The following is a 26331-nucleotide window of genomic DNA, read 5'->3' as shown; positions in this document are numbered from 1 at the left end:
CCTAGGTTTCAAAGTGTAGATCCTGCTCTGAAAGATACTCTAAAAACGGGCTTGTGAAGTCCCATGTTTGTTTTCTATAGATCAACAGTTTCACTACCCTATTCTGTAGAGCACCAAGTGGTAAGCTACACCCAGCAGGCTTTTGGCCTAGTGTAAACTTGAGCTTCCACATATTTGAAAGCTAGAGATTACCAAGAGGGCTATTTGCTCACTTTCTTTGTTGCTATTCTCATGGAAACACCACCACTTTTGCTTAAAGGAGAAGATACTCTTTTGTAACTTCATGGACTTCAATGTGTGGTGAAAGCCCTCATGGGAATTCAGCCACTTCATTTGTCCTGATGGATATAAAAAATAAATTACAAAGGAGGCACCAGCAGGCAATCCAGGAGGCAAAAGACATTTCTGCTATGCAATGCTTACCCTTTTTTTCTTTTTGCCAATAAATAAGCCCATAATTTTCCATCACCTCTTTGGGTACATAAAGGGCAAAAAGAAATCTTCCTCTTCCACCTCTGCATGGCTCTATCACAACAGTCCCTGCAATCCTTGGAGCATGAAGCTTGTTCTTTCCCTGAACTCCCAAAGTACATGGGGATCCAGTTGTGGGTGACTGTGTAGCCTTAACACAGCCCTCCTCTGTGCATCATGCTCCATTCTCTAACCCATTTTCCCCATAGGACCTGTGTCTTACTGAACACCAGAAGGGAGCGGTTCTGAAGATCAACCAGAACTGTGCAGTGAAGACAACCTGTTTCTTACAGGAATATTATTTAATTTGTTTTAGAAGTTAAAAGGTATTTAGTGAACAGAAAGAGAATACAGAGGAGGGAAGGATGCCTGAGTTAAGTAATTCTTTCTCCAACAATGCCCCAGCATAAACCCGGACAAGTCATTTAAGCCAGCAGTCGGGCTTGTGAATCCCCGACGTTAGGGTGCTCATGAGACACACTAATGATTTAATTTGGACTTCTGAGCACTCGTAACGGCCACTGAAATCAATGGGATCTCTGCTTTGAATGAGTAAAATACTATATAATGCTGTTAATCTCAAGAATGGCATCTTAGTTACTTCATGCTGGGCATCCAAAAACTCAATGGATACAGAAAAAAACAAAGGGTTTATCACAGGAGGGTCTGAAACAACACATTGGACCTAGGGCAGGCACAAATTATATTTTAAACAAAAACGAGAATGAAAAACACTGAAGAGTTTTGCATCTTATGCTCAGCCACTTTAAACACTATATGAAACAAAATATCTGTGCTAAATAGCAGCACATGGCTGTATACTTAAGGACTGTATTGTAATATCTGTGTCAGGGAGAAAGAAGTAAAACAGCAAAACTACCTCAATTCTAACTTTTTGAATATTTGACTTTGCAACTTCCACGATGCTCTTTTTTAACATAACATATGAAAACAAAACCTGAAACTATCATCAATTTATCTAAGGGATGAAAAATGTGTATATGCACTAGCCAGAGTAATTTTATTTTACACTGATTAGATTGAATTATAAAGCAATGGCTGCAAACACATGCAGATTTTAGTGATGGACTGGAATGAAATCTTCTGGTTCTTACAGCCAAAACAATCTTTTTTTTTCTCATTATAAGCAGTTTTAATATAATAAACTGGAAACTGGAATGTTGCTAGCCTGGATGAAGAATTTTTTATCCACTGTGGAGAAGGACAAGAATTGCCAATCCAAGTAGTGAGAAGAATCTTTTAGCTGAAGATACATCACTTCTGTCTAAAATTTCACTATCTCAGGAGTCCCTGCACAAAACAGGAGAGTGAGACCCCCCAGATCTGGAACTATCAGGATGGCAGGATGGCCAGGTGAAACAGAAGCCTGAATGTCAACTGAAGCTTTCTTGAAGCACTTCCACTTTTCTCATTTATTGTATAAGTAAATGAACTTGAGCCAGAGGCTGATTTCACAGAATAACAGGAAACTAATTTGTCTACCACTACCTGCTTATAAAAGCAAAGCTAAAAACCTTGGGGGGGTTGTGTATGTGTGTGTATATATATTTACGTGTGTGTATGTATATGGTGTAAAAGAACTACAAAGCAGTTCCTCTGATAGTCTCTTCCTTAGTGAACAGTTAAGAGTAGACAAAGCAGAAACACTCTAGTGCAATAAAAGATGGTAAAAGCAATCTCCCAAATAATGCATCTTCACAGTAAGGGTTTTCAAGTCACTGGCCTGTCTATGATAATTGAGGACTAACATTTGAGACACTGCTCTAGCAACCTCAGTAAAAGCAGCCATTTCAGGACTTTTGCAGTTGTAACAGGCCCCTATACACATCCGTACTTGGATTACACTTTAACTACTGTAATGACTCATCCTTATACCTCCTGAACATGCTGAAGAAAGAACAACTAAATGATGAATGCATTAGCCCTCGCATTCTGGCCCTCACCTGAAGTTATGTAGCCTGAAGGAAGAGAGCTAGCTAGGAAGAATAAAATAAATCACTGACTGAATTAAGGCATGAAAAAGGAGGTGCTCCTCTGTATTTGGTAGGATGATTTGGGTAGTATTAATCCTGTTTTAGTGCAAAACACGTGCTGGATGGAGTAAGCAATCTGCTGGTGTTCTTTCTCAGCCTGGTTTTCTACCATTTATTCTTAATGCATATTATACACTGGCAGGTTTTTGTAGAGGAGTCTGGAAAAGCAGACAGTATGCATTTTGGGGCTCACAGAGAGATCTCTGCAGTAGGTTCACAGAAATTCCTTTTGTTATTTGAAAGTTGGCTTCAGTCTGAATTGGACTAGAAGACACCTGAAATCTCTTCCAGCCTTACATTTCCATGAACAAGCTCAAAAAGGTCCCCTAGTTTTCACACAAGAGGTAAAAGCACATAATCCTTCCCCAGATGGCCATTTCTAGCATCTTGCATTGGAGAAAGGATATTTGAAAGAGGAGTTCTCACATAGGCATTTCTCCCTGCTGTTCTCATCAGAAAAAATAAAATATGGCTAAAATCTCTTAGAATTAAGTAAAAACTGAAGGGAAAGGCAATTCAAATAGCCCATTCTGTATCGCCCCATTAAAACAGACACACTCACAGCTAGCCCAGCAATTCTTAATTTTCCATCACATTGTCATAATTTTTGTAAAATTAAACCAAAAAAAGTGATGCTATCTGAGATGCAAATTGAAAATTAACATTAGTCAGAGATGTTCTCAGCTCATTTGAAAAGTGAGAATAGGTCAACTGAATCAACCAGTTTGTTGGTTTGAAAGTAACTGAACAAGGATCTTAGTCTTTTAGAAAAATATTATTCATCAAATAGAAGAGACATGTCTATATTCTACCAACAAATATTTACAAAGCAGCAGCACTAACCTTGTACTATATAGGGAGTGTTCTCCTCTCTGACCGGCGAACATATGGGACGAGGGGCAGGGGCTGGTGGCCTGTTCAAGATAAAAGACCTCCGTTCTTTCCTTTCCTCCTCCTCAACCAGTACGAAATCGTACACAGATTCATCCAATTTCGCAGAAGTGTATGGGTGTTCCTCCTTGCTGTCTCCCTCGCATGCATCTTGGTCTTCTCTGTAGCATGCTGTTATGAGCCCATCACCATGTTCTCTTACACTTCTGTTGTCCACAAAATTCCTCTCTGAAAAAGTGAGGAATTGTGTTCCATATATAGCATAAAGAAAGGAGATTAAGACTTAACTTACAGCTTTAGAATTCCCTAAACTAAAGTGCTCTGATTTTCAGAGGCTTCTCATCATCTAAGTCAGGAGACAGGATGTTCCAAAGGAATAATTCCACCCTCAGGGCCTCCTCAAGATTTCACATCAGATGCTTAGCTATTAGCCCCAAAACAAATGGGCTTATTTAAAAGAAATACTGAGTGTCCCACTTGCTTCCACAAGAGTCACACAAACATGTTTTTAATGGTGAGGCCAAGTAAGTGGTACCTGTGGCCCTTGGCATTTTGGAAATTCAGGCTATTTATTAGCTGTTGAAACAATAACTTAAGAATTGAAACTTATTTTAGAATAAGTTTAGAATAAGTTGTCTTTACTGCATTTCCAATGTCCCACTGAGTTTTGAAGGCTTTACTAAGATCTATTGTAGGACAAGGTGAAAAAAATGTAAAAAGCCCCTTAGAGCAAAAATGACATTTATGACCTCTTATAATCCGTGCTAAGACTACCCAAACCCCCACATCCCAATAACTTCCCTGACTCTCTGTACTCCCTATATTTCATATATTTCATAGTACAACTACTCAGAACTTGCTTTCCTTTACCTTTTACATTTTACGGCATTAAAAGGAATCGATTAGTTTCCCAATACCTGGGTTTGTTTTAATTTGTCTTTAAAAACCCCACAAACTGCAAAGAGTTAGAAGCTGTTACTGAGGCTGCTGTTCCCATAAATGTTTATAACTTCCTTGTGCTGATGACCCTTCTTTCCTGCAAAAACGGTAGACCTGCCTGGAATTCTTGTACTGAGTCATGTTTTCCTTGTGTCATAATCTACTGCCTGTACACGTGTATCTGCTAAACTAGACTGTGGTCACTACTGGTGTTTTCAATCCTTTGGCTGCTATTTAAAGAATTGTTTTATCTGTTTATGGGTTCAGAGGAGCTAAACAATCTTTGTAAGTGTGATACATTTATAAATGGGATGTGTCACGTGCTATCAACATGCATTCTGGCTAAGATATAAAAATGTTTTAAAACAACAAGTGGGATTAATACACCTGCCATATTTAATATGAAAAATATTTTGTTTCCACATCACTCTAAACGTTCTGTTTCTTTCTCTGTAGGATATTCTTTCTTTTAACTCCCACAGGGGGCACTCGCATGCCACTGCCAAAACAAAGACATCAAGTAGAGGGGACTTGCCTTTTAGGTATTCCACAGCAATAACCTAAAGCAAGTGGCTGACTGAAAATACGTAGCGATGACTCATTAGAGCTCCTCTTTGAAAGCAAGCATCATCCTCATTTAGAGGAATTGTGATACCCCCCAACCCCATCCCCCAATGATGAAACCAAGGCTAACACTTCAGGAAAATTCACAGCATGTTTTAAAGGAACTATTCACACAGGAGCGTTTTTAGACAAACTTTGCCTTACCAGCACAGGATTCAGCACAGAACACTACATAGCTGAGAAACTTTCTCTGCTGGTACCCACATACAGACAACTGGCATTTGGCAGAGAGGGTCACATTACTACTTGATGGTATAGCCACATGAAAGCTGTTCCAAGACAGGCATTTATATCAAACCTACACTAACAAATCCTGTATGCCAAACCTGACCCTTCATTTATACACATACATAGCTGCAGCTGAGTATTTTGTGAGAAGCAAAATGCATCTTTAACATTAATTTTATTCTGCCCCTTTCTCTTAGAATCCACCTGTGACTTCCTGCATATAGCCAGCTTTTTCTTTCACAGTAGAAAACAGGACAAAAACCTACCTATAGCAGGCTACAAGGCTAGAAAGCTATTTCTGTCTGCTTATGTGAACCTCAAAGTGCTTGGTGATGGTAATTTAAGACTATAATATGTTATGCCGTATTTAAAAGCAGAGTTAACAGTAATAAGCAGTGGAGACACTGAGAAGTAATTTGTGTGCACACTTATCAGTAGTGTCCATGACAAATAAGGTTTTTTTTTTCTTCCTATGTGACTATTTAAGACTGGTATTTAAGTTTGAATTCTTTTGCATACTTATTTTTCCCAATGAGAAAAAATTATAATCATCCCTTCTGAAACAGATGCAAATAGTATTTTGGGCTTCTCATCACCTGAATGAAACTATAACACTAAATTTTAGATTTTTACTCTGGGGCAGAAGTAGTAAAAAAAAAAAAAAAAGGCAAAAAAAGGCAAAACATTTCATTAAAGGTCACAATTTCTCCCTCTCTTTTCAATCTGCAACACAATATGGCTTTTTATTTCTAACCATAACATTGGCGAAAATGTAATAAAATACTATGTTACTTCTCTCCACACAGTCACTTCCTATTAATTCTACCTGTGAAATTCCAAGCTGTATTAAATCAAGATAGTATTTAATATTTTAAAATGGTAAATACTTCAGTCAACTTGACAAAAATACAAGCTCAATCTTTTGTTTCAAGCCTCTCTTGTAAATCCAATGCATCATGTATAATCTGGCAGCTCTCTGAGATGGGCAGAGTGAGGAAAACTTGAAACCTGAACCCAGCAGCCCATACCACAGCATTAGTTAACGTACCTGGTCATGAATATCTTGATGCAGCTAAGTTCATGTGCACATGCTTGCTTTGCAGACTTAGGGCCATACTGCCTAGCTACTGCTGTTACAAGAAGTGATCATACACAATCTCTACCGCAGCACCCAGTCTGCACTTGCACATGTCTGTATCGGAGTTATTTTCCTCCTAAGATCATACCTGGAGATAAATTACGCAGATTGTCCTGTCTCAGGATGCCAGGCAGATTTCGAGGGGGAGGGGGGGGTGGCCTCTTACAGAAAAAGTAGTCTCTTCTGTTCGCTTCGAGATCATCAGATATGCTGGCATACACACTGTCAGGACTGTTGTGAAAGCTGTATGAATCTTCCTCTTCTTGATCTTCATGTTCTGTCTCCTCTCCGCTGTCTTCTACATCATCTTTCTTTTCCTCATCCACCTCAGCTTCTTGTTGGCATCTTGATCCAATTCCATATTGGTCTCCTGGGTTCTGCCTGGCTTTTAATGCTAAAGAATGCATTACTTTATTTAAAATTTGCCATCTGGAAACATTTCCTGTTTCAAGCATTCCCACAGAAGCAACACAATGGCTAATAAAACTTTTATGAAGATATACAGTAGGAAAGCTGTCAAATACATACTGTCAGTGAACAGCTTTTTAAATATTTACCAAATCAACAGTGGAAGTTTTTATTATATCTTGCTACTTTGATACACACCATCTTCATGCATGCAATGTTAAACTTTTCTAGAGTTGCTGTCAGAATGAAACCACACACACTTATCTTGCCTCTGTAACTTCTATTACTTGACTTTCAATGCAGCACAGTGCCACATTCAGTAAAATAAAGCAGTAGCTCACACAGCTGTGTCACTTGTTTTTATACAATGGCATTTTGGTGCTTATTTAAATCTCTCTAAAATGAAATAAACATTGCCCCAGGGTGACATGGCTGTACTCCTGTGGAAATGGAGCCCTTCTGTCTTTAGCGGCCCACAGACTACAGAACAAGAATATAGTGGAGGGATGTGAAAGTGTACATTTTAATCACTATGAACAGCATCAGAATTTGGGTAGTCAACCTCAGTAACATAACAGAATAAACTATACAAGTCCCTTGGCAGACTTACAGTCAATGCACAGCAGGTAACACTGAGCCCTTGCAGTAGGTTTCCATTCTGAGTTATCCTTTGGTGATGCCTGCCTTTCACCACTGATTCAAAGGGGAGGTTAGGGCATTTAGCTGGCTAACATGGCCAGCTGTGACAATCCATGTTCTTCGTCTGTGTGTCCACCCTGAGGTGTTCCCATATACAGCGTGACAGAGACAGTGAAAATGTATTGGGGCTAACCAGGTTTCTAGGTCACATTTTCACAATGTCTATCATCTACCTAGATGTGCTAAAACAACTGGTTTAAACTTAGCAAATAAGAAACATCCTTTTCATACAGACTATGAGAGAGTTGAAAAGATAAATTTGTCAACAAACAGATAAGATAGAAACAGGATAAAGTTTAGCTTTATAGATCTGTGATACTGTAAAACATGCAAAATATATGCCGTCAGTAAATGCAAACAAGCAACCTCATTTGCAGTTTTCAAGGGGAATGCATATGAACACACATTATCAACAAGCTTGTCATCAATCTATGCTTAGATGTATGAACATCAAGCTCCAAAATGTCTGCTCTCTGTGCCTCCACACAGGTGTTGGCTGCACCTGTAGGCAGTGCCTCCCTTTATATGAAGGCTGTTCTCTAAGAACTTTGAGAATTCAGCTGTTTTCTAGGTTCACATCAGAGATCACAAATTTCCAGAATTTACCAGGAGGGCTGGGTGCACTGAGGTCTGTTTTACTGAGCGATGACTTTGTTATCATGACTGAATCCCTCACCTGCCTTCCCCCTTCTCCTAGAACATCTGCCCTCCCTGGAAGTTGCAGTAACGTGGAAATTGAAAGTATTAAAATAATTTGCCCCCTGTTTGTCCATAATTCCACTGATTTAATACAGCACATGCTTTGTTACCAATAAAACTGTCTAACAACACGACTTACTCACGGCTGGTTGAGTTTCTGAGCCTAACATAAGCATGTAAGTGTCATCGTCTTCTGCTTCCTCCTCGCAATTGGCGAAATTATCTGCTGTATTAATCTAGAAAGAAAAGTAAAGGAGAACATTTGTTTTGGTGACATCATTCCCAAGCAAAGCTGTGCAGGGTCAGTGAGGAAACCATTAGCCTGAGGAGGAACAACAACATTTTCTTCTTTTGGTTCTACCCAAAACTTATGTGTATTTTACGGAGACTGCAGCAGTCTCTCCTACCTTCACACTCTGCTGTCGATAATAATATTCAACACTCTACTAACGGCAAAGTGGAGACAGAAACATCATGTATTTGCAACTATGTAGTGGAATACATACTATAGGCAAAAGGAATGTGTATATCTGGGTACATATAAAGGACACAAGGTTCTGCCATGAAGCGATATCCAAGTTTGCACAGAAAGGATTGAAGCTAATTGATCTTTCCTTAGCACTGCGCTGGGCTGTCCAGACAGTTCCCAACTCTGCTCCCAACTGTGAAGCACTCATAGGTAATGAGAAAGATCAGTAACTGAAAAACAGAAAGTCTGTAGGACATTATTGAATAGCTCAAGGGCGGAGAGTGCAAGAAATCTCTGGAGACCTCATTACAAACAGTTCCCGTATCCTAGTAGTTGGTACCGAAAGCTGTATGTGCACTGAAAAAACAGAAATGGGACTGCAAAGCACGTTAGCAGTTCTACCTCAGTGCCCAAAGGTGGCAAAGCATTGTTTCTTGTTCCTCTAGAAAGCTGCTATTGCACACAGCGCTATTCAAAATTAGCCTCAGGAGGGTCAGAACAACTGGTTCTCTAAAATTTTATCAATATATTTCTTCAAGCAGAAGAGGTACAAACTTCTGCTCAGCCATAGCCACTAACAGCAAACTTGTAACACAACTACAGACAGTTCTGTTGTCTTAAAATGTACAACACACACTTGTTAATTGCTGACTTTCAGAAACAGCTGGAATTCCAAAGGTGACAATTTTTTTCAAGGAACCCAGCAGGACCTTGATTCCCATGTAAGTGTAATATGAAACTATCCTGCACAGGCACAATGGAGCCATCAATAATTATTCAGAAATTTTGAATCACAAAATGTTAACTCTGGGTGTTTGAATACACCAGCCCCAAAGCAGGCAGGGAAACAGCATGGTCCATATGTATCATCCAGTCTGCAAGATCAAGTACAAGCTGATTAGTGGACAGTGAAGTCAATAGGAAGAACTGATGAGCAGTTATACCCTTCTGCATGGCGCAGAAACTGATTTCCGTAAGCTCGTGCCAGACTTGCAAGACTTTTGATCCTAGAACCCTGCTGCCTCCTGACATCCACACATCCACAGCTACTGTCTCAGGGACAGAGTTCTCAGGCCTCAAATTAAAATCACTGTGTGAAAGGGGAAAAAATTTGGAGAAATAGTGTTTTTTTCTGGGGAACTGAGAACACCTTCTTCCCTGCTGTTCTTGTACACAGCCATCTCATGAATGCCAGTCTTAAGGCAGTGCAGCCATCAGACCGTGTATCAGGTGCCTCCCTGGCCCGCTTTGCTTTGCTGCTTTAAGAATACGCCTGGATCTCCACAAAGCCATACCTGCCTCCAACAATGAAGTATTAATCTCCGTCTTCCATGCCCATATAATGTGCACATCAGTGAGAGAATCCTCTGTATTGTTTGAATGTCCCCATTGTTTATCTGGTTCCCCTATTCTTTACCCAAACAGGATACCTCTTAAAAGCCCTTAAGTTAGAGCTTTTCAGACTATTTATTTTTAAAGATTTAGGCCTGCATGTGCTAAATGTAACTGCACAGTTGGGGAAAAAAACAGCCTTCTGACAAGTTCTGTATTTCTTCTGTTAGCACAGAATGTGTGCAGAAGAAATTGAGCAAGCATAGCTCTAGATGTATTAAGCTCTCCCGCTATTACAGTGGAGTACCATACCAGAGAAATTCTTTCAAGATGTTCACTTTTATCTTGGCAAACATGAAGTACACATGGATATATAGTTGGTAGAATGAGGTCAAAAGGGTAAGTGGAGGAAACAAGTGGCACTTTCTGATTTTCTTCTTCAGCATAGATATTTCTCAGCTGAAGGAAACCTGGTGACTCACAGGAAACCAACAGAATAGACGTGATTAATACGCATCTTTGAAACCTGAATGTTTCAGAAGATTGAAGGTCAGCCTGCAAACCTTGCTATGATGCCCTGGATGATTGCCCATTACTTTTAGGTTTGGAGTGTATTTTACATGGGCTGGGTCACATAATTTGAATGTAATAGTATAGCCAGCATGATGTTTCTACAGTAGAATTTAGGGTGTGGGGCACAATATGCACACAGACCAGACCTGAACTTTAAAGTCTTTTGAGTCTGTTGGGCTGAAAATGTCTCTCTGATTTACACTGAGATTTCTTATGGATGTCAAGCCACTTTCCAAAGGACAAACTAGCTTTATCTGAAACCAGTATTACAAAAAAAGGTACAGAAAAAGTCGTTATTGTCAGCACAGAACTGCTCACAACAGACTACTGAAAAGGGCTCTGAGGGTTTGAAACTCTAGTTTGTGAGTTAGCAAGTAAAATTTCCTCACCTCAAGATGCAACAGGGAAGCTGGAATGAATTGAAAGTCCTCTGAGAGACTGATGATGTTTCAAGTTCTAAGATTAAAAGCCACCTCTCAACATCTAAAGGTAGATACTTAATTTTCTTTCAGTTGTGTATTTTAACTGTCTTGATTAAGCTTCATGTCAAACTAAAGACTTTCAAAAAGGCCAAGTTTTTGAATAGCTTCAAAGCTGTCCTTCTTACACAAAGCCTGAATTGATTTACCTCAGTTACTTACGCAGGAATGCCATTAGCAAAATTATTATAACCATCTTGGCAGCATTTTTTGCAATGCTCTTCTGAAAAGCCATCCTTTTTAAGGCACGTTTTCTAAAGATTTCCTCCTTATTAGGCAAAGGATTTTCTTACCGCTCAAAAATATTTCTCTCCAGTGAATATGTACTGAGAGGGAATCCTCCCCTCTGGCAAGCACCCACACCATTGAAATTTGGTGCGTTGTACCTTTCTGTACAGCGAGGAGTGACACATTAAAGAATTCAGAGGAATCTAACCCAGCAGTGATATTGTATCAAGTTATGGCAAGAGTGAGAAGCACTTGGACCTCAGCACTTCATTTATAAACAGTAACTCACAGGTAAATATATCGATCACAGCTCACATTAGCTTTTATGTATAAGATATAAATGGATATATATCAAAAAAAAAAATCCATACCTTATACTCCTAGAAACAAAGCAACACAGAACTCCTTATGATACATTGCTCAACAGCTTTCAAAATCAGATCTGCATGCTTAAATTGGGCCTAGGACAATGCTTAGGGTACTAATTCATTAATTCATGTGATTCTTATGTGTTTGATTCCATTGTTTTCCAATTGTCTCATTAATTGTCCTTTTCTTCCAGAAAATAGGCCCTTAATAAACTGAAATTCAACTGTGTATATATATCTATCTCATTTTTACACTGAATAATTACATCCCTTGTGAGTCTAAATTCAGACTCACATCTCTATTTCAACTTATTGTACTGCCATTTCTTAAAAAAAAATTAAATGTATGTAACAGAGGCTTCCATGTCTGCATTGTAATTAGGGAATTCATTCTTTCTGCTATGTCCTCAGTTTTGCTGGATTGCAGCAATTAGGAAAATTGCAGGAGAAAATCCTTACCATTGCTTGTAAAATTCTCATTGATCCCTTTGACAAGACATTCTCTTTAGTTAGGGCTGAATTAAAACAGAATTATTATTCCATGGAAGTTAGCTCCCTGACGTGATAAAGGGTAGCTCATAGAAGTACACTGGAAGATTTAAATTGTATGGACTAACAGAGAGTTGCTTGTTTAGAATATCAAGTACAGCATTAAAATGCTTTTGTCTCTGTCTTGACAATTCTGTCATCCCTTCTGTTGATCATCCTCCTGTTTCTTGCAGACTTTGTCTTCTCAAGTCACAGCTCTGTGCTGTTCAGTGTCACTGTACCTGATAGCTCACATGCCGCCTTGGCAAACTCCTTAAATCTGAACAAGGCACGTTATTGCAGAACCACTTACAAGGCTAAACGAAATGTATATTCTGTGAGGCTCTGCAGTGAATCTTTCCATTAAACACTGGAACTTAGACTATTTTCTTCCCTACATGTAAGTCAGACTCTGCCAGGCCTGCCAGGGTATACTTCACAGCATTCTCCGCAGATACCCTCTGCTTCAGGTGAAATTATGTTTTTGCATCCTCTGTAAAAGATGCCTGAAGAACTTCACAGGTTCCTTCCTCGAGACAAGATTTTCTTTCCTGAAAGTCAGTGCATTACTGGCTGAGCTAGGCAATCCCCTTCTCCTTTTCAGTACAAATTATGTTTCTTGTAGCCAGTATATTGAGTAGGAGAGCACAAAAAAGGCAGCTCCCTGCAGCCAGTCTCGCAAAGCCCATGATTTATAGGATTACCCCAGGCCACATCTAATTTTAATTCTAATCTTAATTCTAATTCCATTTTCACATCTCAGCCCATCTGCCTACCAGTTTTCTTCAGTAAGTCTTTTTCTGGGAGAAGCAAGACTTCAAACACTAGGTTAAACTGAAGGTGCTGCCTTAAATTTGTTTAGGAAAAAGACTAATCTTTTTTTTCTGGACTTTAGGGCATTTCAAGCTACCTGTTGGATAGCATTCAGGCTTGCTATCAGACATCTCAAAAATATTATCCACTCACAGTAAAGCCCATTCTTTCAGAGCTGAGACAGATCTGGTTGCTTGATTTGTTTATAACATGTCACCACAACATTCCTTCTTATCCCACTCCCAACATACAAATTCTGCATCTCTGCCAAGAGGAGTGTTGCTCACTCATCTGTCTCCCATCACTCTGTAGCTCAGAATTTCAGATCAGAGGACAACGTTGATATGGCCGTCCTACAGACACTGCTTTAGGGATCTTCTGACTATTAAACAACAAGATAACATTGCTGGTCACCTGGAGTTGAACCTGTGTCGAACATCAGAAGAGAAAGAGTTGCTACTGTGTGGCTTCCTTGAGATGCACCAGTCTGAAAGACTCCACAGCTGCCCTCTCCCTCTGCTGATTTGGAGCCCTGATTCTCCGAGGACTCTGAGAAACAAGTTCCCAAATGCTGGTTAAAGCTATCACAATCTATATGGGCTTGCCAGACAGGCTGCAAGGGCATATAGAGCCCAGGTGCAAGTGCAGCAGTGCTTTTTGAAAGGATCTGATACCAACTATGCAGGTACATGGATGCCTATGTCTTTGGGGTCAGTGCATCCTAAAGAAACAATCGCTGTTTTCTCTAAATATCATTATAAAAGAAAACCAAGCAGACATGGACTCATTTGCATTTATACTTTCAGTGCCTTTTCTTTCTTTTTTCTCTTCAGTGCACACCTCAATACTGCATACAGTCCTTTCTTAAAAGTAAAATCAACAGCTTTGAAAACCTGGAAGCAGATGTGAACTGGGAACATTTCAAAACTTCATGTAACTGAATAAGAGTATGCCCACCCATAAATGACTACACTGGATCGTGGAGTTGGAAGGAATTTGAAAAATCTTTCTATTATCTAAATTGCTAATAGGGTACCAAATAGTACAGGAACCAGGATGACTCTAATCAATAAGCCTTTCCCTTTTGACAATGAATTGCTGACAACTAGCCTTATAAAAACATTTCTTAGTACTTCTGATTTCTCTTGTTAGCAGTATTTCATTTTGTGCCTTGGTCTTTCTCATAACGTCCTTAAGTGCCCGTGCTTCACTTCTGTCTTTGACCTTAGTAACCTGATAGTTTCCACTTCCTATGGACTTCATTCTCCTATTTTGGGTTGTTGTCTTACTGCACTTTCAATCTTTCCTCCACAGTGAAGTAAGTTTGCACATAGATATGCCTTTTTTTTTTTTAAATCTACCACTATTATGTCGTTATTTCTCACTCCCATCATAGGAACTGTATATAATAACATATCTTAGATCGCTCTCACCAGTGTTACCCTGTCTGGACATTCTCCATGACTTGCTCTTTGTTTACACAGAAAAGAGTCCTCTAGCTATTTCCTTCACCTTAAACATCAAAACCTTACCAATGCATTTAAAAACTTGCTGGATAAAGTCTCCTGCTGTATTCCTTTCCAGGCAGATGCTGGTGGTCTGGACCTTACAGCAAGTCTATGCATTGCTGGTACACAAACACAGCACTTTTTCCTGTTTCCCCTTGACTATGTTCCTGAATAAGCTACACTCTTTCATATAAACCATGTAAACTATTCCATCAGCTATCTATCTGTTACACGAATTAATTGCAAGTTCAGTCACATAAAAGAACTGTATCCTTATCTTAATTGCTATAGTTTTTGGGTTTTTATACAAGTACCTAAGTTTTTTGAGCACTAGCCTACTTTTCCTTATCATTTGTTTAGGCTAAAAATCCCCTCCAAATGAAACTGTAAAGAAACTTCTGCCTTCCCACTTTGAAGATCACAATACAAGTCACTACTGATCAACATTTAAGATTCTAGAAAAGTGAAATAGCATAAGCAACATAAGCCTCAATTTATTTTTGAGAACAAGCCGCCCTAATACGATCGTGAGAAGTTCTCTGCTCTCATAGAGAGGGATGTTTTTTCATCTATTCAATTCCAAGCAATAGCATGAACACCAAAAGAAGATATGCTGGCTTCCTTCTAAAAAAAGTATGCTGGATTCTTCTAAAAAAGGTCAACTTTAAAAAAAAAAAACACAAACAAAAAGACCTGCAAATAAACAAACACACACACCAGTTTCTACAACCTCTCTAGTGCAAATTGGAAAGTATCTTCCAGATAATTTAAAAAGAAAACTATGAACCTGTTTTTCCTAAGTGACATTACTTTTCAATAATTTCATGGCCTTTTCCATGTGACTTCCTGACCTAATGGAAACCTTATTGATCTCTTCACAAACTGCAAAACTGAAAACCAAGACTGACTCTGATAAAAAAAAAACCCTCACAGGAAAAACTCAGCTGGTCTTCCCACAAAATCTACTTTCATGTATGCCATAAAGATGTAGAAACAGATTAAATATCATTCAAAATACTGCCACACTTCACATTCTATGCCCTATGTTGGTGTTTCTGACTTCGGGAGCAGAAAAATATTTTCTCAAATGATTCCATCAGTTCATGTTTCATTACTGAATCATTTGTTGGTTTTGACCCTAACACGCTCATTTGGAAACTCAGCACTCTTCCTTATCTAGCGTTAAAACATCATCATAATATATTTCTTACCCCTACACTGCTTCCAAGTGCCTTCTATACAGCCAACTTTGTCTGCATTTTAATGTTAGCTGGTTTTGGATGGGTGACACATCCACATTTAATTTAGAAAGGACTTAAATTCTGCAAAAGCAGGAGAGTTGAGTTAAATTCCAACTCTCCAAGTCCTACCAGAATAATGATTTTAAGGCTTACTTTATGGAGTACTTCAGGGTAGTTTCTGATGGGCAAGCATCCCCACTTTGGTGACAGAGAAGACAAACTTGCCTTCTGGTAAGAACTGATGTTGGGATGAGTGTGAGGAGCCCTTCCCAAAAGAAAGGGCCATCCTTCTGGCCTACATGTAAGAGCTGGCTTACTCTATGCCAGCTGCTCCCAGAAGGCAATAGCAACAACAAAACACCGCTTTCCTCTGTTACTAGATATCAAGTGGTATGCTTGGCAGGTTATTTCCATGGGAGATGAACTGTACTGGCAAACCCCAAAACTCTGTCCTCTAGCCCAAGCACGGTGCTGGGTGCCTCCTAGGGGAAAGAGACCTCTCCTGTGCTCTGAAGGCTTTATTAACCAGAGGGCTTCAGTGCATTTCTGGCTGACGTGGATACAGACCTCACCAGGCAGGGATTAAAGAGGTGGGAAACTTGCATCACCTAACAGACCACAACCATAGCTATAGTGTCCTCTCACTGGGTGTGAACTTAAGCAGAGAGGAACAAGGGATGGAAATATAGTAAGTCATCTCAGAACCTCAAGACAGAAGAAATTGTTTTCCTTAGCTGGATGTTTCCTCCATTTCTCTGTCACAGGCATACCAGACTTGCTTTCTGAAGTATTTGTTCTTGCTTTCAGAGAAAACTGGATTGAAACACAGTGGTTGAACTTTTTTTCCAGGCCCAGGTGATTTGCTCATACCACTCCTCAGACCTGCCAGCACTGTCTGCTTAGACCCCTGATGCAGCAACTGAAGCAGAAGGGACCTCAAATATACTACCATTTGGCATCCATCTTCACAGTTATCACTCCTTTTGTCTCACCCTTGCTACGGTCTAGCCTACACTATACCACTTGTCACTGGGCCTGCCAGAGCTTTCCAGAATGAAAAGGTGAGAACTAGATATACTCTAGGAGATGTTTTCCATTTGCACTCTCAGTACTTCATGAAATGCAGGCAGACAATTTGGCAAACACACTTTTTCGTTCAGTTCCACCCGTATCCCTGAGCTGCAGCCTAGTGACCAGCCATTCTGGTTATAAAAGTTTTTCTAACTCTCAAGTCTGCATTAATGTTACTAACATTCACATATTCTACAATGTAAAATATTCATCAAAGTATTGGAAGTGTTTAAGTATTTATTACTCATTTTTCCCAGGGCCCTGTATGAGCACCTGGAGAAATGACTGAAGAAGCCAGCTTCATAAAATTGATTGCTTCACGAGGATAGATCCAACATTGCTGTTCATTAGTTTTATTAATGTTAAGCACTTTTACTACCCTATTACCTTGCTTCATAACTCATGCTTGCAAAAAAACAGATGAGAAAACACGGATTGCTCTAAAGCATGAGCACAGTGAAACATCCAATATAGCGTTATAATCGAAGACAAAAAACGCTTGGGAATCTAACCTGGTTTTAAAGCTGGGCAGGTGGGAAGAAAGGGGGTGGAGAGAAGTTTTCCTGCACATGTTCTGCCACGAAATGCTGAAACAGAGAGCAGTTTTAAAGCAGTGTGTGCTGAGTAGCCTGGGGGCTGGATCCAGCCCTTGGAACACTTGAACTTGGCCTCCTGATCTAAGCAAGACTTGCCTTAGAGAAAGTCAAGAACAGCATATGTTATTCCACCAGCCAAAACTGCTGCCTTCTCGTGCTTGCTCCCCACCTGTCAGAGCAAGCTGTGTGATGTGCAATGCAGTCTGCCTTCTCAAAGAACATGGCTGAGCCATCCCTGATGCATTCCATGCTGCTGTACAAGGTAGGCCCTCAGCTTCCTCCTTTGCTTCACCACGGATGAGGGAGTGTGTGTGCCCCAGTGCCTCAGCTCTACACCACATCTTTGACTCATCCATATCTCAGGCTGTGCCCAAGAGCTGCACAGGCAGCATTGCTGAGCCAGAGAGATCAGCACATCCAATGCTCAGAAATGAGCTGGAAGACCCTTCTCTGCTCTACTCATCTACAGGAAAAGTGCAAGGGCATAAAAAGTTCCTGGGATTTTTCTCACTGATGCTATTCAGTGCTATGTTTTCCATTATTTCCTTTCAGTTTTCCATGCCTCATTGAAGCCTTCTGATATCAATACAAGATGACAGCATCCACAGTGACATTAACATCCATTAGCCACCCGAGCAAGAAGCAACTGACCCAAACCTGTGTGTGCCACGGAAGTCAGACAGCAAAAAGAATGAGTATTTCAGATCAGTAACTGTATTTTAGAATAAAGCTGCTCATTCTATGAACAAAAGGCAATGATTGTGCCATTACTTCTCAGAGTAGCAAGCAATCATTTATTGCAAACCCCTCATGCCTTTCTAGTTTCTCATGCAGCTGCTTACACCATGTGGCTGATCAGGTGTCTGACATAATAAATGCAGCAGTGTTGTCACTTCTTAAATATATGACCCCTACCCCCATCATGCCTTTAACATACATATGTTACACCTTTTACTCCTAACACTTGGAAGTATTCAAGGTCAGGTTGGACAGTGCTTTGAACAACTTGATCTAGTGGAAGATGTCCCTGCCCATGGCAGGGGGGTTGGATTAGATGATCTTTAAAACTCCCGTCTGACCCAAACAATTCTCTCATTCTACCTCAGCAGTACACATGATTTTCTTTCAAAGGCATGTTCCTATTGTGTAAAACTGCAGCATCATCTTTCCCAGAGCACAGATTTCTCTTTTTGGGTCATAGATGTGTATAATTGCTTTATTTATCTGCATGGATTTCAGTTTAACTGGCCAGTTTCTGCTCTGTTCATATTAGTTCAAATCAGGAGTATCTCATGATCGTATGGACAAGCATACTTATGTCCTGGTTAAACTAATCCTAAAAAATTAGAACAAAACAAACACATACCAAATTTGGTAGAAAACTGAGTAAGAAAACAGAATGGCAGTAAAAATAATACTGTGACATTCACAATAATTTGTAAAATTCTTTCTGCATATAGTTTGCCAGAAGTCCCAACAGCCACCATATTTTCTGCAATACTAAAAGATAACAAAGTGTTAGGATTCTCACATCAATGTGCTGAAAGTATATAAATGCACACAACTACCAAAGATAGACGATTACACAGAATAAAAGAAACGAGACATGAAACACTCCACTGCCAAAACATAATGATTTTGAGATAAGTTTGGAATAAATGTATGACTGAAACAGACGATTTGCAGTATATTAAGAAACTAAACAAATTAAAACATCAATGAATACCCAACTTTGGGCTCAGATATTTTAATAAGAGCAAAAAGAATTGCTTCATTTGAAATAATCTATTGTAATCTTAAGTAATTTCCTTCTGGACTCTCTTACCAAACCATTTCATTTGCATGTCTGCCTTTAACTTCATTACAAGCAGATTTACTGCACTGAGTATCAGCCAGCTAGCATCCCTGAACTGATCCCTATTTGCAGCATTATTCTCTGTAAGTTCACACTAACTTTGCATGCCTATCAAATCATAGTAAACTTTCTGCAACTTTTAAAAAATTCCTACTTTTCACTGAATTTCTGGAAAAAAAAGCCCTCCCTCTGTACAAATTCACCACCACTGAGAAACAACAATAAACAAAACCCAAACTAAGTAAAAGCTTGGTGTGTCATTCTGTAACTGTATACTTCTTTGTATTTTAAATGTCCATTTATTACTATACAGCCTTCATGACTACACATTTGAGATAAAAACATTACTGTAGGTGAAAGAAAAAGGGACTTCTAATCACAGAACTTAGTTTACTGGTATATACAAAAATGTGTTGTTTTTTTTTTTTTTCTTAAATCAAATCACTGCAGTCTCCATTTGAAGAACTTGTGCTCACTTTCTCTCTTCTAAGCAGTTGTGCTGTTCTCTAACTACTGAGGGATTTTTCTTCTGAGCATTCAAAAATAAAATTCCTCCTCAGACTCATTTTAGCTCATTTCTCCTTTAACAACAATTCTTGTTGTTTCACTTTTCACACACCCACACGACTTTTTGAAAGACTTTCAAATCTTGTAGAGTACTGATTCTGCTGAACAAAATATCCACTGCTGTTTGACAGGCTGTGTAATCACTGCAGTAACTCCACAAAAGCACTCCCATCTCGCCAACAGGTTAATTTTTCAGTCTAACAGGATCAGAATTTTTCTCGCTTTTCTCATTTTTTTCTGGGCAAAATGATAACCATTCTCCAGAGAGCTTCTCTTTCACTTGATTACAATTACACTGTTTGAACTTTCAGTGTAGTTAATAAATTACTGCTCCTTTAGCAGACCAACCAGTGGCAGAGGGAGGAGGGGGAAGACTCATTAAGTAACATCTAGGGTTTGTGTGTGCTGTGAGATGAAGAACCCTTTCCATAAGGATTCCCTGTGGGAATCTGAACAGGATTTATAAATATAGATGTACTGGGCCTGGCTGGGATGGAGTTAACTTTCTTCATAGCAGCCCCTATGGTGTTGTGTTGTGGATTTGCACTAAAACAGTGTTGATAACACACCCATGTTTTGGTTACTACTGAAGAGTGCTTGTACAGCCTCAAGGCCTTCTTTTTTTTTTTCCTCTGTTCCCCCCCAGCAAATAGGCTGAGGTGGGCAAGAAGTTGGGAGGGGCTACAGCCCAGTGGGTATTCCATGCCATATAACATCATGCTCAGCAATAAAAATGGGTGGAAGAGGGTGGGCTTTTTGGCTTCCAAGGTGGCTGTTTGGAGACTGGCTGGGCATCAGTCTGCCTGTGGGAGGTGGTGAACGATTTCCTTTGCTTCACTTGTTTTTTCCTCCTCTTTCCTTCACATACTGAACTATGTTTATCTCGACCCATGAGTTTTCTTGCTTTCGCTCTTTCTATTCTACCTCTCACCCCACTGGGGGTGGGGTGGAGGGGGTGAATGAGCAATTGTGTGGGTGCTTAGCTGCTGGCTGTGGTCAACTCACCACATTAGATAAGTAAAAAGGGACATGTGTAGCATAACATTAATTTCTAAAGCTTTTCAAGCTATGTCAACATCAGCATCAGCCACTACGCAGTGAATGCCTCCTCCCATCAGTTCATGACAGTTCTCAAGAAGCTGCTGTCTAGCTCAAAACTGCTCTGGCATAGCTTCATCTAGACCCCTCACATCTCCAAAACTCATCCTGTAATGGAACAAAAATGCTATACCTACTATAGAGGTTCCTCAGCTTAAGAGAGCACTTGCAGTGCCTGACAGATAGACAATAAGACAGAATTTTAGATCTCATACCTATTTATTTCTGCTTTTGTTTCTCCTAGATGGCACATATTAAAACATTTTTTTTAATCCAAAGCAAGAAAAAGCTCTTTAGGTCTGAAGAGCTCTTTGATTCTCTTAAGACAGCAATAATATGAAAAGGTAAGAACTTTGGCTTTGTAAAGCATAATTATGTTTTAGATGACCATAATATCAGCTAGGGGTGTGAAATGTTTCAAATACTGCAGGGGCACAGCAGGTAAATAATGGGTAGATAGAAACGCTCCTGACAGCTAGTGGAAGAGCAACACTTGTGGAAAACTTAAGATTAGCACAATTGAACAGCTTATGCTTAAAAAAGAAGAGTAAATAACTGGTGTTCATCAAGCTTTTGGGCCACTAAAATAATCAGTGACTCTGCCTGGAAGGAAAGGAAGAGGATGGAGAAGGCATTGAGTAAATACATCAAACGTGCCTACAGCCCACAAGTCTTTCAACCCTTTTCCAGTGTAACAAGGAGAAATATCGTCTGGCTGAGGAAAAGAACACGCAGCCTTTCAGTATGGTGTGTTTCAAAGCCCTGTGCTCCAGATTACTTAAAAGTATGTCATGCGCTGGAGTCAAAGATAGTTGCATATATGCTACTGGCAGAATATTTATGATTTATCAGTGGGCTCTAGCTCTGCAGCATCAATAAATTATTCCTCATTTTCTGCCCTATATTCTATGTACACACTGCACAGTGCTACTCTAACGTGTTAAGCAGATGCTGTTATTTTGCACCAGAAGAACTACATTTTAGATGCTGATAGGCACAGTATTGTTTGTCATTTGCACTCAAGTAACAGAAATTTCTAAGCTCTCTGGTGACCTCTGAGATGCAGCTCTTTGCCCCTGATCCTGCTGCATGCTCAGAAATTTTTCTTCTTTCACAGAAACCAGCGTCACTTTTTCTCTGTCTAGCCAACATTTTTTTTATATTGAATTAAAGGGGAGTGGGGTAAAGTGCCTAAAGCTGTGAAATGCATTGGTATTTCTAGAATATGTTCCACATACATATGCTATCAATAGTCAAGAGTTTTCAGATACAGGTTTTAATATTCAGGTTCTTAAAATCATCTTTACATTCCTAAACAATAGCTAAGAAAAAGAATGAGAACAGCAGTTGAAATAGCAGTTATTATTTGTACTGCACTCAACTGTGTCAATTAAAAGGCTACTGTTCTCAGGCTGTGCATATACACACCAGCAAAAATTATCTAGTGAAATGTTTCTTCTGTGGGGAAAACATTGGTACAGCAGGTGGTAAAATTAGGCACTATATGAGAAACAAAAGCAGGAAAAAAGGTAAAACACAATTTTCCCTTTGAAACATGTATCATGTAAATTACACCCCTAGTCACTCAGATAAATAATTAGCCTCTGTAAAATTTAGTTTTCAAAGGCCAGCCAAGGTCCTTCTCTTATTTTTGCTTAACTCTGAACAGACTCAAACTTGGCACATGTATTGGCTTTCAGATTAAAATATTATAAAATTGTTGCTAGTACCCTGACCATTCTGTGTTATTATTTTTAGTTCAGATACATCTTCACGTATAAACTGAAGGATGGTGATATTGTACTCAAAACAACAGAAAACAAATCAGAAGACAGGCTCTGCATCTCCTTCTCTTTTTGTAAAATGAAGATGATAATTTTTTCATTCTGTAAGCAAGTTTCAGGACTTGGTAAGAGGCTGCAAACTACTTTGAGACCTTTGGACATCAATTTAAGTGCAAGTTCTCTCTCTCCCAAAAAGACAAACTATGCATTTGATCAGTGACCTCTACACAATTGTCTTCAGACCAATCATTTCCCTTTAAGGTGCTTTGTTGCTTTCATATATTTTGGTGACAGTTGGTTTTATTTGATGGCTATGTATTTACTACTTTCAAATTGTAATCCATTGTCTCAGAAATACATCCTGCATGTACAGAAAACAGCCTAAAAAGGCAAAAAAATCCAGTCTAATTTGGGTCCATTTTGCATACAGCATGCAAACAATATGAAGTTCATCTGCATGGTTTCTACAAGCCCTCTGACAATCCAGACCCCCAAATAGAGGAGAGAAGGTGGCAACAGAGAAAAAGAATACTAAGCTACTTTTTAAAAAGTCAAACCAAGGGACTCGCAACTCAACAAAACAAAATTATTTTTAATTATCTGTTATGTAACATAAAGTAGCATCATGTTGCACTTGAATATTTTCAAAGGAAGAGAGAAACTCCTAATGTTTGAGCAAAAAAATTATACAACATGGAATGTGAGTTCACAGAAGATGCTACTGAAAGAAATAAAAGTTTATTTGTCCTAATTTCATAAGGTATTTCTCTCTGACATTCTCCCATATCTTAAGGAGAATATCTAGTCCTCTTAGCTTTGTTTGTTCTATGAACAGCAACAAACCAACAGTAAGCAGTCACCTGTGCTTTGATACTTTTTTCAAGAGTAGATCTATATGATTTATATGATTGTACTGGGGGCCGTATGTACTTTGACTCTTGGAGACCTATTGTGAAACCTGCTGCGGCATGTGGTCTCTGCCTCTAGACGAGAGTATCCTTCCTGATCCACTGTGTTGCATTTGTTCCATCTTTACCACAGCCTGCCATCAACTGTAACTGCTTTCCATACAAACCCAATAAGCATCTAAATATGTTACCAGCAGCACTGTATCACTTCAGATTTTTTTATGAACAAATAAGGGTTGAACAGCATAATGCACTGAATTGAATGCTATAATGCCATAAAATCTGTCACAGCTGAGGAAAGGTTAAACAAATATGAGTGTTTTGTATAAATCTGAAAGAAATACATTCCCTGACTGGTGACTGAAATACAATTAGTTGCTGCTTGCAGGAAGTAACCAGGTACCTGCTAAAAGTCACAAAAATTACTTTTGATCGCATGACGTGTTGAGGCCTACTTCTGCTTCAGGAAGGCAAGATGGGTGTAAAGACATTATAACTTTAAGACACTGATCTATGTAATTTCTGTTTAAAAACTCTGTAATATGTCTTCTAAATTTAAGGGGGGGAACCAATCAAACTTGGGTAATCAGCCTTCTTTTATGCTAATGACATCAGTATTAGAAAATGCTTAGCAAGCACAGCTCACTAAAAATGTATGACAGCCATTTTAAAGGCAGCTGCTACTAGATTAGAACTTGATATGAATATGGATCTCAAATATTACCTTTTGAGTGAGCATTTTCAGTTTTCAAGACCAGAAAGAAGGAGCAAAGAACAAAATAAAAGCCAAAGCAGAAAGAGACTATAAAGCAAGAGAAAAAAAGGGGAAAGCAGTTTACATCTGACACTCAGCGTGTGGCTTCCTACAGCATCACGTTCTTATTTAATACCAGTAGTGTTAGTCTACTGGAACTACCTTTGCCGTTGCTTACATTTTTCTAATTCACAGTCAGGATCCAGAAGCTTAGTTACTCTGCTTTATAATTTAGAGCAGTGGGCCAAGTTTTTCATTTGGCAGACATACCTGCTGCATCAGAGTAAAACAAGATGCTAATGAACCTGGGATGTAATACATTAGTGGATTGTTTTTTCCCTGCTCCCATCCCTCTCTCAGACACCTTGTAGCCACTACTATCAATAATACAACAGTATATAACAGACAAGCAATACAAGCAAGCAGAGATATTGGAATTACTAAGCAATTGGATTCTACCTTTTCACTTTAGTTTTTTTTAAGAGAGTTTTTTTTCCCCCAACCGGACATACAGCAGTTTTAAACTAACTTGTTCCCTTCCTTCTCCTCTCCCCTCAGCACCACACAGAAAGTAGCTATTAAGTGTAAACACTGGGTAACTTTACAAGAGCTCAGGAGCTGGAAGGACCCCAGCAGCAGATGGGAAGAACAGTAGCAGCCAGTTACAGAAGGAGACCCATTTTATTCTTTCCCCTGGGGCCTCTGCCAGCTGTGTTGCACACACTTTGCTGCAACATGTGCATGCATGGTAACACTCTTGGGCAGATCTTCATGCGTAGTAAAAATGTATGTCAACCTCAAAGGGACTATTATACTTTACAAGAAACTCTAAAGCCTATTTTTTGTCTAAATACGTGTAGCAGTGTAGGAAGAATGTCTGAATCTAAAGGTCTATCAAATGAACCTATAAAAATGAGTCTGTGGAGGAAAAAAGAGTTCCAGACAAATGGACTACTGCTACCACCCATCACTTCAAGGTCACTTGTCACAGCTGACCTCCTATTAACTGTGGTTACCCTGGCAGGCAGGAATAAAGAAAGCAAGACAGAGATGGCACTGTATAAACCGTTGCCCATAGCACTCTGGTATTGTTTTTCAATGGACTGCTCAGTGTCCTGCCTTGTCTTTTTGTTTCTCTAACTGTCACAGTGTGAATTTCCTTTTGTGTAAATCTAATAATGTGTATAAACTCTGACACACAATTCCTGTGATGGGCAAATCTTTGATATTCACGTTTCACTGAACAAACTCACAGTATGTGTAACTTCCTACAGCAGCGTATGATGTTGAGGAAGTTTAGAAATTGGATTTATTGTGGAGGGTTGAAACTATTTTTAAATAATCTCTAATACCGAAGAGAGCTTATTTATTGTCACAGCAGGCAACTGTGGAGCATTGAGAGATATAACTTTGCTGGTTGAGGAGGAATGGGTGAATAGGAAACCTTAAAATTCAATATATTTTTAAATTCAAAATCTTCAGCAGACACCATAAAGAAGAGTCAATGCTATTGCAGGGGAATTACAGTTTAAAGAATATGAAAGCCAGCATAACCCACGTGTATTTCGTATTGGTATTTCCATTCCTGCCTAAAATGCTTGAAAGGTTCGTTTCCTCATGAGTGCTGGATGAACTGTTGTGTTGTCGAGTGCTGAGGAAACCAAGAATAACCGAAAAAATTAAGAACATGTCTAAGGGGCAGGAGGGATATACACGACCAAATATCTACCTTTAACAAACTGGTTAAAAATACCCGAGCATTCCTGAAAAACAGGCAGTCACATGATAGATTAATATGAAGCTTGCAATTTTGCTCAATTTCCAGCCTGTCTCTACTTCAGCAGCTAGGTAGACAGGATAGACTGACCGAAAAGAGAGCTAGAGACTGACAGATGAACAAGGACCCTGGGGCGCAAGTCATGGATTCATTGACTTACTACACGGTGGGGCACCAGGCTCTAGCTAACTCATGCTGAAATAGCAAGTAGCCAAACCCACACAGGAACAG

General features: G+C 39.3%; 1 protein-coding gene across 2 annotated transcripts in view; it reads right to left on the bottom strand.

The window, feature by feature from the left end:
- The window catches only part of BANK1 (B cell scaffold protein with ankyrin repeats 1), a 144861-nt gene that overhangs the window by 19334 nt on the left and 99196 nt on the right, over nucleotides 1-26331 (bottom strand). The window contains exons 9-11 of one of the 2 annotated variants that reach the window (XM_068403714.1): nucleotides 8291-8387; nucleotides 6434-6739; nucleotides 3369-3644 (exon numbers count right to left, since the gene is read on the bottom strand). In XM_068403714.1, coding sequence (XP_068259815.1) covers nucleotides 3369-3644; nucleotides 6434-6739; nucleotides 8291-8387 — 679 coding nt within the window. The remainder of the gene's footprint in view (nucleotides 1-3368; nucleotides 3645-6433; nucleotides 6740-8290; nucleotides 8388-26331) is intronic. The other variant, XM_068403715.1, reaches the window with a different exon arrangement.

The sequence above is a fragment of the Nyctibius grandis genome, chromosome 6 (assembly GCF_013368605.1).
Source record: "Nyctibius grandis isolate bNycGra1 chromosome 6, bNycGra1.pri, whole genome shotgun sequence".
In the NCBI taxonomy this organism is placed as follows: domain Eukaryota; kingdom Metazoa; phylum Chordata; class Aves; order Nyctibiiformes; family Nyctibiidae; genus Nyctibius; species Nyctibius grandis.
This window is presented reverse-complemented; position numbering and strand designations above follow the sequence as displayed.